Consider the following 18,233-nt stretch of genomic DNA (forward strand, 5'->3'; position numbering starts at 1 on the left):
GCATAATTCCAAAGTGATCTGCAACTTTTGCATTCATCTCTACCTTTGGATAACTATATATGTGCTTGTAAACGTACTGAAAGGTAATCGACTGTAATATGCTGAGACTTTGCATCTGAAGATATGCCTGAAACCGATATACTCTGGCTTGGACTCCACTCAATTCAATTGGTTATTAAGTGAAGCATAAGCTGCTCTTCAGCTTGACTTCTGCACAACCCTAATCTTATGGACGCCCACCGTATCTCACTAATTTAGGATGATAAATCATAAAAATGAAGAATTAATGCGGCTATTAACAGAGTATTTCGCACTTCATTCGTATCTGTCAAACATGCTAGCCAAGGCAAGCTCAAAGAAGCCCAAACTCAAATTATGCCCCCAAAAGGAAGAATAGAAAAGGTTAAAATTAACCAACAGGGGCTCCGCTTGTCTAGTAGGGCCGTAGTGAATGTCACCTTGTGTTGGGAAGTTGCAGGTTCAAAACCCAATGGTATAATTGCATAACTGGTAGGGGTCTGCCTAACCCCAGCTTGCCTTACAAAAAAAAAAACGGTTCACATTAACCAACGAGGCTCCGTTTGTTTGGTAGAAGCTGTTAGTGCAAGTCACCATGTGTTGAGACATTGCGAGTTCAATACCCAATGGTATGTTGTGTAACTGGTGGGGGTCTGCCTAACCCCTGCTTGCCTTTCAAAAAAAAAAAAAGGCTTACATTAGGGGCTAAAGTTCTACTGCACTGCCACCACCGGAATCTCTCAAATCTTTTCTTAGGGAATATAAGTAGCACCAAAACATGGCGTTTCACAAACAAAATGTTAGTCATGAGATGAAAAACAATGTCTGAGAAAGAGAGAGAGAGTCACAATCATTGTTAAAATTCAAAAAATTGCATGTATCAACACAGTTTCTTTGCGGGTGTACGATTTCTGTTTCAGCTTCGCTTCATGATTGAGCATGCCGGTGTTCTCTGTTCAAACAAATGGAGCCACACTACACTTAGCAATTGATCAGAAGGCAACATTTAACACCTTTAAATCAATCTAACATCCGACCCAAGGGGCTTCCCTTCGTGACAAGGATTGCACCGCTGGATAATGAATGACCAAAAAGAATGAAGTTAATTTGGAAAAATGAAACCTTCAACTTAAAATACAAAAACCTATGCCAGTTTCTTAGCTCTGCCTTGAGAAACAGAGTTATCATCTTTCTTAGAATTTGAACTTTCAGGTTTCTTTGCCCAAGCAGGAGCACGGTCTGGTTCATAACGATAATCATAGAATAGCTCCTCCCCACCACATATTCGCTCCTTGGCAAATATTCCCACTCTGTGGTCACCGGCTACCATAATAACCTATACATTAGCAATCACAATCTCATTTAGTGGCAGCAAAGACACTCCGTTAGAGAGAGAGAGAGAGAGAGAGAGAGACCTTAGCATAACAATTTGGATCGGGTGAATGGTTAGCAAATTTTAACTTGTCACCTTTCCTGTAAGCATCAAGAACAAACTGCATCGTAGTATATGCATATAATAAGGTCATATTAAATTGGACCACCTCCTAGTCATGGTATAACTTTAAAAAAAATACTAAAATAGAAAATAAAGTGACCGAAAATGAGAGAGAGTGCCTGATCATTCAAATTGAAAAGGAATGATGAGTTTTCTCGATCATATATCTTCCCACGCTTGTCAGCTTCTCGGTGCGAAATCAATTCACCAGTATATTCCCCTAGATACTCATGTTTATTTACACTATTCTGGAGAAGCAATGATTATTTAGCACAATGTAAGAAGACAAGGACAACGGCCGGTCTTAAACAAAGATTACCTTCAAAAAAGCACCCCAACCAGAAACATCTGATCTTCCCAGTAAAACCTGTGAATGCAGAACGTTACAATTAATCGTACAGTCATCAGCTAGGAATGATATTTGACACCAACACACCCAGAGAGAGAGAGAGAGACGTTTGGATAATATACTAGCAAAGAAATGCCTGCAGGATGAAATGATAACCATGAATTTGGGAAAAAGGATATTTATCAAAAGAAACACCAAGAATTTGGGAAATTTTGAAAGATTATCCATTATACAAGCCTAATGATTAATAATATCATGATATTTACAACATATTGACAAAACTGGCTGAATATTTTTCTACAACTCGAAGAAAGAAATTCACAAACCTTAGCATTTTTATTAATGTTTCTGAGATTAAACAAAAAAAAAGTATTTTGCCAAGATTTCCTGAAAAATGAAACTTATGACAAGGTTGCAAGGTTTCAAGGTAAGGCATAGTTTGAAAACTCGCTGAGTCACCTCAGTCAAACTGGCTTGACTTGGCCATTGACTGGGTCAACCCAGTGAATAAGCCAACAACCAGTGAAAAAGCCAGCATTTGCACAAGATTCGGCGAAGTCAGCTGAGTTTTCATATGACTAGGCATGACTTAGCCTAGTCATGTATCTATCTGTGTGTGTTATATGATAGATAACATAATAAAACATTTATGTAATGCATGTATATTATAAAGTTTATACACACAGACATGCACACACTATGATTAAGTCAAATTATTATATATGTATGCATATATAGATATGGTGCATATATTTTACATAACATATATGCACATACACTTATATAATTGTGCACAGTATGTATATATTATACATATATATAATGTGTAATTATCTATATATTTATAAATTTAAAAGCTATAGTGACCTGGCCGAGTCACCAAGTTGACACAGCCAAGTCACCAGTCAATGCTTCCCCAGTTGATTCCCAAGTCACTGGGTCTTAAAACACTGAGGTAAGGCTAGCCATGCTTTGAAGAAATCCTCAAGAAGTACCCTTTGTCGCTGTTTGAGAAGCAGCTTCATGTTTCTGCATTCATAATTCTCACCTCTTTGGGGAGGACCTCCAAGCGTACTATCACCACAACTGGATGAATCAAAACAGAAAAATAAACTTCAAAAAAGCATTACCAAGGATCAGAACCCATACAAAAGAGAAATTAAAGGTGATTTAAATGCTACAATAACAGCACATAAAGTACTCTAAAAAAAGCACATAAAGTACAAAAATAGGTTAAGTATTCAAATTAGTGCAAGTGGAAACAATCCATACAATCTACCTTACCTAGATAAGGGTACAGGTTGTTGGCGTCCAACGCCAATAGATTGTTTTAAGAGGGGGAGATAATAGATAGATACATACATCCATACATATCTAATCTACACACAGACACAGATATAGGGTGATGGAAACATGCTAAATGTGTTTTTCGGCTTTTCGGTGTTTTTTTTGCGATTCCGAACCCATAGATGTGTTTGTGTGGTCGATTTGTTAGAAATCAACAACTGGAACATGTGTTTCCAATGAAAAATTAATATTTGGAGCTTAAAAAATTTACAAATATTTTGGACCCTTGATTTTTTGAACCATATAAAATCTACCCATGTGCCTGAATCGAACACTCCAAGAGCTGATCCCTATAAAATCAAGTAAATCACATATGTATGGTCAGAATTTAAAAATAAAATGAAAAATTTAGCATGTTTGTATCTCTCTCTCTCTCTCTCTCTATATATATATATATATATATATATATATAGAGAGAGAGAGAGAGAGAAGGTGGTAGCTGACCATGTAATTTAGCATGTTTGCTCACTATATATATTTTTCCTTAAATCTGACTGTACAGATGTGTTCGATGCGGTCAATTTACTAGAAAACGGCACTTTGGATCATGTTTTTTCAATTTAAAAAACATGATTTTTTATGCCTTGAATATTTATGAAAATCTTATACCGTCAATTTTTAAACCTTACAAAAACCTACCTGTGCCAAGAGTCGATTCCTATAAAATCAAGCATGTAGAACACATCTGTACTGTCAGATTTAAAAAAAAAAACATGGAAAACCCTTCAAAAGCCCAGTTAGCTAGAAAAGTGGTTAGCAACAACCGCTTTCTCATATATATATATATATATAAATATATGGAGAGAGAGAGAGATGACATAAAATGAACATGTGCAAGTTATCCATCAAGCATATGCACCCATTTTTTCACTTACAAATTTCCTCAAATGCCCACGAGTACCAGATTTCACAAGTCTAAATTATTTCTAGTTGGACCCTTTTCATTCTGTGGTAGTGTTGTAGTTCTTGGTCTTGTGAAGTTTTCTTTGTTGCATTACAATCAACTTGATAAAGTACCTCCAGACTCATATGTGACCAACTCATTTCTGACTTGGAAAAATATGATTATTGCCACATGATATAATAAGAACCTACCTTACCTAAATAAATTTTGAAAACTTTTCGAGATAGCCCAGAAAAAAGAAAGGACAAATCATACTTTCACAGCTCTGTAGTTAAACAATAACGGCTTAGAATTCCATGACAATCAAACAAAATTATCCAATGCAAAATAAAGTGAAAAAAGGAAATAAAGAACAAGAAAGAAAAGGATCTATTATCAATCAATCAAAATATATTACCCAACCCAGCAATTCCTGCAAACATCTGGGTCACACTCTCGATCAGCAGCGAAGCATGGGCACTGGCGACTTCGACATTGGCTCTTTGCACAGTGACAACCTCTAAACCGATTCTTGCAACTTTTTGGACATCTAGTTGAAGTACATACAAGAAGCATGATAATTATCAGTTCAAGCAAGAACAGTGCACAAACTACATTAATAAAGGGGAAGAAAGGCACAAAAATTCACAAGCACATCCTGAGGAATGTTACAAATGGCTGTCAATGAGCACAAAATCTAAAGGCGATTGAATTCATCAAGACATCAAATATGCGAGTAAAACTATAGCAGAATATGCCACTACTGCCAATTGATGATAACAAGTCGTTCTGGTATGCATCATACATGTTATGTAAAAAAAATGAAAGTACTAGAAATTAGGAACTCGCAATATTTTCATTGAAGTTTTAAGTTTCAACTTTATATGAAAGTGCAACACATATAAATTAAATGACTATATTGCATTCGCATATTGAAACAATTAACTTTCTATAAAAATAAGATGTGAATGAAGTTTCCAAAGAATTTCTAATATTCTAAGAGAAACCATATGGAATAAAATCTCAGAAGGTATCAATACTTTTCTTAGACATGCAACAAAATACTATAAACTATATTGGAAGACTTAAATGAAACACTGGCAAAACTTTTAGATATAATCACCATCAAGTTAGGCAGTACAAGACTTAAATTTGAAATTAATTCAGCAAGCAGAAGACAGCAATGGAGCACAAAGGCAAACTATAAGCCTAATGGGATAGTAAAATCCACACTGAGACAGAGTAAGATGCAATAACTAACCCACAGTATTTTTCACAGCATGTTCCATTTTGAAGGCAACTGCACTGCTTTCCACAGGCAGATTGACAACTACATGGGGTATACTGCCTGCAAGGCTGGTCCTTTCTGTCTGTGATTCGTTTTCTTATTGAGTGCAAACCAGCAGACTTCCAAGTGTACTTCAACCGACGCACTCGGCCTCTTCTCCGCAGAAATCTTGATCTCCTCCTTGGTTCAGTTCCCTAAAATATTCATCTCATTTTTATAGATATACAAATGCATAGAAAACAAACATGGAAAGAACAACACACATGGTTATAACTTCTAAGTTTCTAACCATGGTATCACTATAGTCATCCTTGCCACTGGCATCTGTTAACGAATTAGCACCATCTCCGGTTCTTCGTAAATGCTTATTTTCATTCCACATCATGTACTGAGACACCTCAGCACACGTCTTAAGGCCATTCATAGCATTTCTAGCAATTAAACAACTGGTCCAAAAAATGAACACTTATATTAAACCAGAGATATGTATCCCCAAAGATAAATTTGAACGCTCCAGCAGTTAATTGGACATGAAAAAGATATAGAAGTTAAGCAACAAAAGAAGCCAGAGGTACATCATCTCTCCAGCATATATAGAGACTAAAAGATAGATACAAAAAGTACTTATGAGCCATCAAAGTGTAGCAGATAATGCTAGCTTCCTGAGTGTACACCGGACCATTATGCATAGCATGACCATACAAAACAGTCACCAGATATCACAATATTTTCAATGTTTGTGTTTTCAAAGTGTTTTCCTTTTCACAAAATAAAGGCAAGACAACACCATAAATTTAAAACGCTTCTAATATACATTTATCACAATATTCTCCCAAAGTACTCATTTTGCCCCAAAAAAAAACAAATTCTAAAGAGCTTGAGAAGATTTTCCTGAGAAAAACCACTTAGCTCTAAATTCTCCAAGGAAAGACAATTGAATCTAAGCATTTGGACTATTTGAAGTAACCAGCTAGCCAAGTTAGCTCTTTGTTTTCCTCTCTTAACATATATGCTATAAATATGCTAAAATAAATATTTCTTAAACTTCCCTTCTTATGCAGCCCCATCAACAGATAACAGTTTGTAACTTTGTTTACTAAGCTAACCAAGCAATGAACATGTGGTTGACATGATAAATGAAAGAAAAAAAAACAGGAATCACAGGCAACAAGAGTAACTTACAAGAATTTAAAGATTACAAGAAAAAAGGGAATGAATAGTAAATTCACCTGTTCTTTCCAAATATTTCTACACCTTTAGCATATAGGCTTTTTTCAATAGTCTTCCACACTTTCTCATCATTTTCATGTTTACCAACAGATGTAATACCAAAATAACCTTTCCTTGACATGTTGTCACTACATGTAACTGTTTGATCCTTATCCGTCTCATTCTGTGTTTCGCTAACAACTCTTGTATTAGCTAATTTCTCATCACCTAAGGGAGGTGACGTATTGCTTCTTAACTTTCTAAGATTCGGAGACTTCACAACCTTTCTCACCGAGTCAGACATGGTGTCAGTATTCTCCTTGCGTGATGTAGATCTAAGCTTCATATCTCTTGGCCATAAAAAGCCACTTACAACAGAGTCAGAATCAGAAGTCATCATATTTTTTTGTCTCTTACGTATGGAAATTGGTGCCTTTTCAGCAGTCCGTTTGTTGCTTTTTTTGTTAATAGATTTTGCAGATTGTTTAACTTTTGTGGGTGACACCGGATTGCAATTGGAGGTATCCTTGCGACACCTTGTCTCTGATACACTGCTTTCAGATACAAGATTTGCAGTTGAAGCAGCACTTTCTGCCTGCTGAGATTTTGACCTTCTTCCACTAGAACCACTCAATGCACTTTTTTTTCTTGAGCATCCCTGCTCTCCAGCACTAATGAATGAAGGAAGTGGTAGTTCTTCAAGTGCCTCATGAACAGGAGAGGAGGCAGTAGCAGTACTTTCTGACTTCATTTCCTGATATAAAGATAGCAGATGGAATATAAACTAAATAGCTCTAGATCAAACACAAACTATACATGATGTAAGGAAAATGGAGTTCCAATACAACTTGTGGCACAAGCACAGCAATGTACTTGATATGCATACCAACAGATAGCAGTGAATGCCGCAAGGTGTTCCTGCATCATCAATTGGACAGCTCCATGGTAGTTGTTTCTTCACCTGAGACCAAGGGTCAGATAAGCAGCTTAGTTGCTGCATATTAACACGTGAATAAACATTGAAATGTTTACCACCTACTGGAAGAACAAGATCTTGGGAACATCCATGCAATCTGCAATCAAAAACCTGCCAGAAATTCAGAAAACAACTGTTAAGGATATATGCAAACAAGCTCTTGAAGAGGACCAATGAACACATCTATTGGTTCTAATGTTGGTTCTAAAGAACCAATAGCACTGATCTTACCAGGCAACGGCGACAGAATAGGTTATCAAAAGAATCCAAAGCAGCTTCAAGATCTTTTTCAGCAAATGAATCTTCATGCCACACATCAGCTTCAGTTTCTCCCTTTCCTGGTGACAACTTAATTTTCTCCTTGTTTACAAAGCTTTCATACCTTTCCTGTATAAGATGTTTGATATTGACTGTGAACAAATGGAAACAGCTAAAAAAAAGCACTAAAAGCCACTGCCATCAGCCACATGGAAGCCAGAGACTGTGATCAGAATCACAGCATCAAAACAACCTCTGAGTAATACTCATATATTCATCCACAAAGAACATAATGACACTAAAAAAATGATACATATATATAGAGAGAGATAGACCTTAATTTCAGAAGGCTTCTTTTCCAACTGTTGAGCAAGTGACTCCAGCACAACATCAGACAGCCCAACCTCTTGAATAGTCATTCTGTGAAAACATACAAAAAGATTAGTTGGGGGCACCATCAAATTCAAGACACCTATGATACAAGAGAATCTATATTTGACAAGCAAAGTGGGAGTATTGCCATTACCAGTAAAAAAGAACAAGTAAACCAAATTCAGTTCAATGTACAGATCATATAGGGAATGTAGAGAATTTCACACCAAAAGAATTACATCAACTAACACAAAAGTAGAGATTCTTTCCACCAGCAAAAAGAATTTAAAAGGTAGGACACCAAGATAAAAGGTAAGTAAAGCAATATGTACTTCATTGAAAAGCCAAAGGAGTTCAAGCAAGCAAACCTAGGTATGCATAACTCGACCTAATAAATACAAGTGGCAGCATCTTAATCAAGTGCAAATCAAACAAAGGGATATCCCCAGCTCAGTAATCCAAGTAAAAATTTCAAATTTGTTTTCACATATTTCAACAGGTTCAATGGTTTTACCAACCGAAGAATATAATCTTTGCAATCACCAAATTCTCTCTTTTCTTCTTCTTCCACAATGTCATCCTCACTATCACTGCAAATAAGTGCTTCTCCACCATTCTGATCATAGTAAATCCGCCTCCTTCCAACAACAGATTGATCCTCAGTCATGCGTTGATTCCTGGACACATTTTGACAAAGAATGGTCAACTGGATGGAATCTTACGACGAAGCAAGGAAAAAAAAAAGGCAATACGTGTAGAATCGCTATTAAGATGAGGAAAAGTAATAACTAGCCAAATGGACAATGAATTGAGCAATTAAAAAAAATGACATGTTGGCCCGTGGAAAAAGTTGCAACAAGATCAACAGATTGTATTGGATGTAATATCAATGTCACAGAACACGTTCCAGGCAGACCTTGCTTCAAGACAATAATGTGACTTTCCAACAGATTACCAACATATCAGCCAACCACAATAGATTGAGTTTTCTTCAGTTTATGCACCAATTAGACAAGAAACTCCCACTGCATGCCTAAAGATGAACAACACCCCATTTTCAAGACAATTTATGGCAGAATAACTTTTATATTGCTTGCTCTGATGAGATTCACTTGAACAACCAATTGAGGGCTGCTAATCAACCAACATTCAATTCCATTTAATGCATGTTCCGAAGGAGCAGCATGCACTATGGTATAAAATTTTCTGATACCAATAATTCAGGCAAAATGAGAGGTTAATGAAGAAGCAAATTTCTGAAACCCACATGATAGGAGACGTCGTCTAGAAAAAAAATGTGATGATTAAAAGAGAAGATAATGCTAGAAACTTGTCAATCTTAAAAAAGATCATATATTCACACTTGTTTACTACAAATACTGTCAGTACTTTATGTCTATGAATCTCACAATAAGCCCAGAAGGTGGTTCTCTAAAGTAAAGCAACATAAAGGAGCCACAGGGCTCAAAGATTAACATTCACTATGGTTACATGCAAGTGAAAAATGCAGGATGACCACCCAAAGAAGGTGGATCGGCATGCCCCATATACAGCAGTCTTCTAATTTAAAATGTCGAGAACTGCAAATCAGAGCAGATAGAAATAGAGAGGTTAGCCACATTACCAGGGAAAAGTTCCAGTAACAGCCAAGCAAATAACAATATGAATTGCTTTCTACTTAAAAAGAGGGAAAACAAAAGATGAATAGTTCTCAGCAACCTGCTAGAATCCATATGAGATCAACAACATGCACAAGCACTGTGGCCTTAAAGCAGATCCCACATAGCACACCAGGAAAATAAGTTCAGAAAATAAATTAAAATCTCAAAACATAAATATCTTTTATTTAATGACAAAAACATGAATACCAAAATGTGCTTAGAGATAGACCTTGGTATGGAACCGAACCAATCATACCTGTCTAAAAAAATCCATGTAGTGTATGGTGGCAGCTTTTGCACTTCTGTCAGCTTGACAGGCCGAACAACATTTTTTACTCCAAAGTTGTTTCCGGAAACAATGCCCGAAGAAGCATTTGATACATCCTCGAGACAGCAGGTGCTTTCTTTTTCACTACCAGCATGATCAAGACCATTCAATGTACAAAATGCTCCCTCCTCACCTTTTGTTAACAAGTCAACTGGTTTATCACCACCAATTGCTGTAGAAGACCTCCTCATCTTCGACAAATTATATACATGATTTGTAAAATCTTTCAGCTTTTGATTGTTTTCTTCAATTTTGTGCTGAAGAAGAAGATTAATCAGTAGAGCTCTGAAGTCCAAAACCACAACATCCTTACAAAACATCATTTCAGGAAATAACCATGAAATTCTAGGATACCTTTATGAGCATAACACGATCATCAGCCACATGCTTTTTTAGGGATTCAATAACTGATAAAACATTCTTAAGGACTTGATTGGTGTCCTGGGATCCATTAGTCTGAAATAGATTGTAAACAGGCCAGTTAAACTCATAGACAAAAAAAAAAACATGCACAACACACGTGCACACACACATAAACAAGGCACACTCGTGCGTGCATGCAAACACACACACAGACAGACAACTGTCAATGTCAAGCCCACCAACATTTCCAGCAGATATGAAGAAAATTCAAATATACTTTTGTTCCTTTCCATGAAACCGGTTGCATTTCTTCCATTGCAACTACCTTATTTGAGTGCACTGTAGGCGATCTCCTATTTAAATATCTTGGGTTGCCTCTTCGTCAGGGCGTCTCTAGAGACCTTTTTTGGAAGAGGGTTGAAGACAAAATTGCATCAAAGATTAACTCGTGGGTTGGATTTAACTTGGTTCTTGCGGGCCGAATCGCTCTTGTCAAACATGTTCTCACAAGTTGCCTTTTGCACTACGTGCAACTATTTCATTTACCGTTCAAGACCCGAAAAAAATCAATGGGGCATTCCAAACATTCTTGTGGTTCGGAAACTCTCAAAAGCAAAAAAATGAGTTTGTGCTCTTGGAACCTAGTTACATTACCCAAACTCTTTGGAGGACTTGGCATTCGACAAGTGGGCCAATGGAACAACGCTCTTATTATGAAATGGTTGTGGTTACTCATCTCAATTGACAAGCCTTGGATAATGTTTTTAAAGCAAAGTACTCGCTACATTTATAGCCTTCCGAATGGGTGGGTTGGTCCAAATGTTCTAATGGGTCCGAGATTTGGAAGGGTTGGATCAAGTGCCTTCCCAATTTTGTCGAGGCAATACACATTGGCTTGGGTGATGGTTCACGTATTAAATTTTGGAAAGACACATGGTTAAAGGAAGGACGTTTGCGTGAGCATTTTCCGTCCCTTTACTGGATGGCCCGCAACAAAGAAACTTCTGTGCGTTCTTTTTGGACCCCAAACTTTGGATGGAAGATTTATTTAAGGAGAAACCCACGTGGCTGAGCAATGGATGGAACTTGTGTGATTGATTGCGCCTCTCCACCCAAATCGGGGTAACTTCAAATGGGCTCTTCTCAATTGACACATGTTATGGAATGCTTGGCCCCTACCTTGTTCAATGGCTGCCCGACAAGGCTCTTTGCTTGGCCCCTACCTTGTTCAATGGCTGCCCGACAAGGCTCTTTGGAACCAAGCCTTTCCAATTCGAGAGTCTATCACGGCTTGGTTGATCCTCCACCATAAGCTGATGATGTTCTCAAAAGAAGAGGTTTCAGCTTGCCTAGCCAATGTTTGTTTTGCCGAATGCATCAAGAATCGTCTTTCCATATTTTTTGGTCATGTTCTCTCACCAAGGAGTGCTTTGCAAGGATTTGGCAATGTGCTGCAACTAATTGGAATAGGCCAAGCGACCTTCGGACTGTCATTATTGCACCCCACATGTATAGATTTGGCGCCAAGTTCTTGTTCATATGGCGCTGTTTCGTGCTAATCTTATGGGCCCGTCACTCAGAGACTCCAATCAGCATTTGCATATTTATTGAACCGGTCAAGCGTGGGCTGCTTCATCTCTGATTTGGGTGACAACTAGTCACCTTTTGTACTGGATATTAACGTTGTATCTTTTATCATATCAATCTGAATATTTTTCCTTAAAAAAAAACTAACGAGAAATCCATGCAATTTCCCCCGTTAAAAACAGGAGAAAGGATAAATCAAAACGCAAGAATAAAGCAACACAACAAAAACGAAACGAGTGGGGAAAGAAACGAGACGCAGTAAGGTAAGAAAGACGGGAACCTGAGCGTCCTTGGCGTCAGATCTGGACGGAACCCTCAATCCGGAGGCCGAGCTCGTCGATTTGGACGTCATACCGGCGGCGGAAACCGGAACGGCAGGCTGGAGGAGGGAGTAAGGGGCGGCGGAGGAACGGCCGTTTTCCGGCGATGGATCCGCCGGAACCCTAGCTCGCCTCCGCCGGAGAAGGCGGCTAGGGAGGCGCCGAAGAAGGAGGCGAGGGAGGCGCCGGAGGAAAAAAGATAAAAAGAGGGTAAATTGGTGGGAAGCCGATCTTTTGAAATCGGCCCCCTATTGTCAGACCTGACGCTTGGTCTTGGGTCCGCTATTTATATCTCTCGCTTTTCCCGTTCGGGTTGGCAACCCCGTGGGGCCCATTCCCCTTGGCCTTCCTTTTGTCTTTTGTTGGTGTTAAAGATGAGATGGTCTGAAACTGAAAGGAAACGATGGTGGAAAAACGCGAGCCGGAAAGAAAAGGATACGTTTGAAAGCGGGCAAAAATCTTAATAGAAAAAAAAGGCTTATCAAAAAATTTCGTATGAGATTTTTTATTTTTTGCATGCTATGAGAAAACTGGGTTGGAAATATGTCTGTTTCATGCAATTTGCATAAGAAATTGTTGAGCTGGCATCCCTTTCCCTTCATTCTCCACCATAAGTGAACCAAACTTGAAATTATCATGGTAGGAAAGTGTTATACTGACACAAGTGGATTCTAGGTTTTCCGATCACCAACCACTTTTCATGTACAAATCCTCTCATACTCTTCTCCTTATGAAAGCATTCTCGTGGGAAGGCTGAGAAGGTGGGATTTTTCTCAGGAAAAGTCTTTCCCTTTCACGAGAAGGAAACAAAACAGAGAGTGTTGTGATTAGTGTGAGCGCTGCTCTCAAAACTAAAAGCTTTTTACAGGAAATGTTGCTTCCATCTGAGATGAAAAAATGTTTTCCTCAAAATCAGGGCAAAATAGTTTTTTTTTTATTTCTTATTATTTAGAACAAGGGTTATCAGGAACACTACCGGAGGATGACAAACCGTTTTCAAAACGGAAAACACCACGTTTCTGAAACGTGTGAAAAATGCCAAAATTTTTATGGAAAACTTGTTTCCCACTATAAGAGACGTGTTTCACATATTTGGGAAACTCGTTTTGTGAGATACATATTTTTCATGCTTTGTAAGTTTTTTCTTCTTGTTAAACTTTTCCCAATTCATTTTCTGGTTCTCAATCTTACATTCGCCTGAAATACCTTGTTTCCTGTTTCCCTTTCTGACAACCATGTTTAAAACGAATAAAAAAGTTGCTGCTTTTTTTTTTCAACTTGCATGTTTCCAAACATTTTCCCACCTCTAAACATAAAGTGCCATATTTTCTATGGTTGAAAATGAAAAAAAAAAGTCTCAAAAAAGAAAATGAGTTTTTTTTAACAAGAAACTCCTCATCGAGAACCGGGTCACTTAATGGGCCCATCCCCTTGCCAGGAAAACCTGTAGTGAGGTTACCACACCCAAGCCATTACAGAGCCCACTGGTTAAAGGGACCAACCCACTTGGTGAGAGTTGAGCTTGGGACAAAGGGGTCAGCACCTTCTATCCAAGCCAGCTGCCACTGAAGTGACTCAGGAAGTTCTGAAGTACCATGTTTTTGATACACATAATTTAAAAATCCATCTCTTAATAGTGTTTTTTTAGTTGTAACTCATGCCTCATACTCAATCAGGTTTGTGCCTGTGTCTTTGTGTCTTTGTGACATTTCTAAATATGTAGGCGTTGTAAGTAGGGGTGTCAATGGGTTTGGTTTGGTTCAGATCCAGGTGGAATCAAACTTGGACCAGATTTTTGGGTATGGTATCGGGTCCGGACCTAAGTCTAATCAGATTTACTATAAGAAAAAACATACCCGATAAAAACTACATGAACCAAACCTGGTAAAGTATTTTTTATCATTTTTTATCCATGTATTAATCGGACCTTCAGATCTGAGCCCAAGCCTTATTATTTATCACCATACCCGGACCCTATAGGGTTTTGATCAGTGTTGTGAGAGGCGTACGCCTCAGTACTTGAAGCATACGCCTCACAGGCGAGGCGCACGCTCAAGGTACTGAGGCGCACACTCAGTACCTGAAGCGTTGATATTTCTTTTAGCCTTTTTATATTTCATTTGTTCATAAGATGACTTTTATGACCTCCTAATACTTTGAGAATTCTATGTCACAAGGACGAATACATGGCAAGGCCTACAGAGACACTATGTATAATATTTTAGTAGATTTTCATAATAAAAAAAATCAAAAGTTATATATTAAATTTAAGAAAAATATAATTATATATCATCACTGTGTTTGACCTTGCATAAAAATCATATAAAGTACTCATGTCTTGAATCCATATATCACATCCATGTTTGTATAAGTATCCATGTGACGTCACCTGAGATATAATAAAAAGAACAAAGTGTACATGATTATCGATATGCTAGCATGCACCCGTCTGGATGTTGTGTATTCCATAGTCATAAAACTAATTAGCGATTTTCTTGACAAAGGAAAATGTCATGATAATCTGTAAAATTTATTTTCCTTAGGAAAATCTTAAAAAATATTGGTATATTTAAAATTTTAATATATATCAGATAAACTATGTAGAAAAATATAGGCAAAAAATATAAAAATGCCAAGATCACATTATAACAAGAAAATATTGTGATAAAAGATGTGATATTTTCAAAATTGGCAATATTTTGAAATATCACATTTTTCTCGAGATTGTGTCAGTTTTTTAAAATCTCACAATAAAATCACGATATTTAAAAAAATGGCTGGTATTTGTGACTATGTTGTGCACTTAGTTTGGCTATCAATGCAAAATCCTCTTGTTGGATCCGTATTAAACTCTACCTTTATAAAATTTTGGATATGGATTTGGGTTGGGATCTTGTAGACATAAGTCAAATTTGGATATGGATATGGTGTGTTCAGTTAATGGCGGACACAGAGATTAGTGATGAATCTTTATTTTATTTTCTTGTGATTTTGTACTAAAATAAAAAAAAGCAAATTAGTAGTTCTTATTTAAATTTTTTTTATTATATTAATATTATATAGTTTATTATTCTGATCATGAAGCTTACGACTTCAATGTTTGCTTCATAACATGCTCAATGCCTGGCTTCGCCTCATAGCATTTAACAACCTTGGTTTTGATACCCCCAACTGCAAGTGGTTGTTGAGGATTAGTTGAAGAAGTGATAGGTCCCAATGACTAAGGTGCTCGTGTTGTCTCATTCCATTTTCTGTACCATGCAATTCTTCAACAAATTGCTTTAGATAAAAGAGCTCCGGGCCCTGCAGCAGTAAATTATTAATCAAAATTCAGTGTACTTTGCTCTTTGTACAATGTATGTAAATTTATTGCTAGCTAATAGAAAAACCAACCATCGTTTGGTGAACATAATTACCAAATCAAACTTTATTTACACCACATCGCTTTTGAGTTGGCTTTCTTTGTCGACTTGTGATGGTAGGATTCTAATGGGTTTGGACTGTAGTTGATAATGGGTCTGGATCCGAAATTCAAAGAGCATCGACTTTGAGCATCTCCAAAGCTGAACCTGATTGGTTCAGACTCAGAGTATGGTTAGACTACTAGAACAGCTTCAACTCATGAGCTACATGGACCCACTTAAAAGTTGCAGTACACAGAATGACACTTGGAAAGACTCGTGGCCTTTCCCATTCAGCCATTTTATGACATAGTCCCTCGGAGGAAATTTGAATGGGATGGATCTCAAAGGAGATCTGTGTAGACGCAGATCAAGGCACGAGTCCCACACCTTGATTTGACTCATTTTCAAACTTGGGATCTTACATCAAAGGATATGAGGCATGTATAAAAAGTTTCACATCAGCAAAGCGGTGGCAAGTTTCTTGACTTCATAATTGGGTTCCCAATTAAATTCTCACTGGGCCTGTACCCTAAAATATTGTAAAGTTCCAGGCTGGATTGAAGGGGACCTACTATTAATGATCATATAGATAAAGGAATCTAGTTGCCATAGGTTAATAGGTTTTAGCATGGATAACTACTAACGTGCTGCCCATGAAGGAAGCAGATCAGGTCAAGCTGAAAAAATGAGCGTTTTTGCTCATGCTGACATCGTGGCCATCCGATTTGCATTTTAAAAAGGTCAAAAGTCAACAAAATCACGTGGCATTCATCCAAAATGCAAACAGACGGCCACGTTGTTCGCATGAGCAAAAACGCTCATTTTCAGCATGACCTGGTATGCTTCCGCCCATGAAGGCTTCACTCGTACGGTTAAGGGGCAGCTTGTAGTGTCGTCAAGTTGAACGAACATCACGAGTTCAAAACCTCTGGTTCATACATACTTCGCTGCGAGGCCGAATTAAGCTGAATCAACTCATTGGCCGGCTAAAGGGTTCTTTCATCTTCACCCAAAGTCTCTCTCTCTCTTTCTCTCTCTAAAGATTGGAGACTAATCTGGAAGACGTGGTTGCTTACTACTTGGTGGTTTGTTTGGATGGCATGCAATGATGCTACTTTTCGTCAAATTCCGATCGTCCTTAATAATCTTGTCCATAAAATCTTGGTTGATGTATATGTGATTCTACATATGCATCTTAGAGACCTCTCATTCTCTCTTAACAACGTTCACTCATCAGTGGTTTCTTCTAATCCAACGGATCCTTGTTGAGCTTGGCTTTGTTGTCGGTTGTTATCTGTCTAGTTTTTTTTTCTTTAGCTATTTTTTGTTTAGTTCTCTATATTGTTGGGTTCATGGGTTCAACATTTTGTTGATCTTCATGAGTGGTAATGTTGATCTCTCTCTCTCTCTCAAGATTGGAGATCCAGTCATCAGACTGAGTCCCTTGCAAGGTACTCTGTTCAATCACTGCATGCATCCTACGTGCAGGGGAACTACCATGTGTTTAATTTGATGAAATAGGAATTGTTTTCAAACAGTTTAAAGAGCTGTAGTAGTCTTGTAACTGTATATTCAACTTTCAAGAGTGGGGAGTAGGTGCCTACCATGAGTGAGACTGTGAGAGAGTGTTTTTAGGTTGTTTTATAAATCTTATCCTGTACATGTGTTGTTGATTTGCTAGGAAACAACAGCTGGGTCATGTTCTTGATGAAAAATGTGCATGTTAAGCTTGAATATTTATGAAAATTTTAAATTGTCGATTTTCGAACCTTATAAAAACCCATGTAAAACACCTATGTATGGTTAGATTTAAGAAAAATATGAAACCAAGAAGCTTGATATGCTAATGGTAGAGACACAGTTGGAGTAGGCAGCTACTCCCTACTCTAAGTTTCAATACCTAAACTTTTAGGTATAAAGTCGTCCCATCCCCTTTTTAAAAAATAAATGAAACGCCCAGTTTGTCAAAAATAATTTCAGACCCTTCGATAATTTACAATACCCGTCTTTGAAATGAGGAGGTGAAATGACGATAAATGAAGTTTGAAAACAACTTGTCAACTGCCACCTCCATATGAACATGCATGTACGCGTGTCTATGTCACCTTTTTATTTTATTTAAAATAAAAGAAATTTACGTCCAATTTTCCACATTTTAGTTTGTCGACTCTCAAAGGAGATCCGCTGATTAGGGATGTCAACAGATCGGATTTTATCTAAAAGAAGTCCCACTCAATCCGACTCCGTTTGGTCAGATCTGTATAATCCAAAACCATATCCGATTATAAGCAGATTCAATACAGTTTTGAGTTTTGCTACTGAATCTGACGGATTTGACAAATACCTGTTTACCATCACGTAAAAATTCAGATATA

At 37.5% G+C, this 18,233-nt stretch overlaps 1 protein-coding gene and 1 long non-coding RNA gene across 5 annotated transcripts; both read right to left on the reverse strand.

Annotated features, from left to right (window-relative positions):
- Positions 1–844: 844 nt before the first annotated feature.
- On the reverse strand, positions 845–12,710 carry LOC149838753 (histone-lysine N-methyltransferase CLF-like). Of its 4 annotated transcripts, XM_090006785.1 has the most exons (18): positions 12,415–12,710; positions 10,539–10,640; positions 10,113–10,441; positions 8,714–8,872; positions 8,159–8,243; positions 7,797–7,952; positions 7,629–7,676; positions 7,476–7,550; positions 6,610–7,343; positions 5,670–5,826; positions 5,354–5,574; positions 4,511–4,642; positions 2,858–2,948; positions 1,833–1,880; positions 1,633–1,761; positions 1,434–1,511; positions 1,163–1,354; positions 845–970 (listed from the first exon to the last, which is right to left on the reverse strand). In XM_090006785.1, exons 1-17 carry the CDS (start codon positions 12,484–12,486, stop codon positions 1,163–1,165), a joined length of 2,808 nt encoding a protein of 935 aa, XP_089862911.1. In that variant the 5' UTR covers positions 12,487–12,710; the 3' UTR covers positions 845–970. The 4 variants fall into 4 exon arrangements, with proteins under 4 accessions (XP_089862911.1, XP_089862912.1, XP_089862914.1 ...); XM_090006786.1 differs by having other exon boundaries at positions 845–1,354; positions 1,633–1,733; positions 2,911–2,948; XM_090006788.1 differs by lacking the exons at positions 845–970; positions 1,163–1,354; positions 1,434–1,511 and having other exon boundaries at positions 1,643–1,761; positions 2,911–2,948.
- LOC149838754 (uncharacterized) lies at positions 9,526–9,961 on the reverse strand. Its single transcript, XR_016431986.1, has 2 exons — positions 9,915–9,961; positions 9,526–9,775 (listed from the first exon to the last, which is right to left on the reverse strand). It is a non-coding gene; the product is annotated as an uncharacterized LOC149838754 (long non-coding RNA).
- Positions 12,711–18,233: the final 5,523 nt, after the last annotated feature.

The sequence above is a fragment of the Nuphar pumila genome, chromosome 5 (genome assembly GCF_984573655.1).
Source record: "Nuphar pumila chromosome 5, dmNupPumi1.hap1.1, whole genome shotgun sequence".
Taxonomy (NCBI): Eukaryota; Viridiplantae; Streptophyta; class Magnoliopsida; order Nymphaeales; family Nymphaeaceae; genus Nuphar; species Nuphar pumila.

Coding starts and splice junctions, on each gene's coding strand:
- LOC149838753 (XM_090006785.1), bottom strand. CDS start 12,486: ATGACGTCCAAATCGACGAGCTCGGCCTCCGGATTGAGGGTTCCGTCC. Junction 5,827..6,609: donor GAAATATTTGGAAAGAACAG/GTGAATTTACTA, acceptor TTTTTGGACCAG/TTGTTTAATTGCTAGAAATG. Junction 4,643..5,353: donor TGCTGTGAAAAATACTGTGG/GTTAGTTATTGC, acceptor TACTTCAACTAG/ATGTCCAAAAAGTTGCAAGA.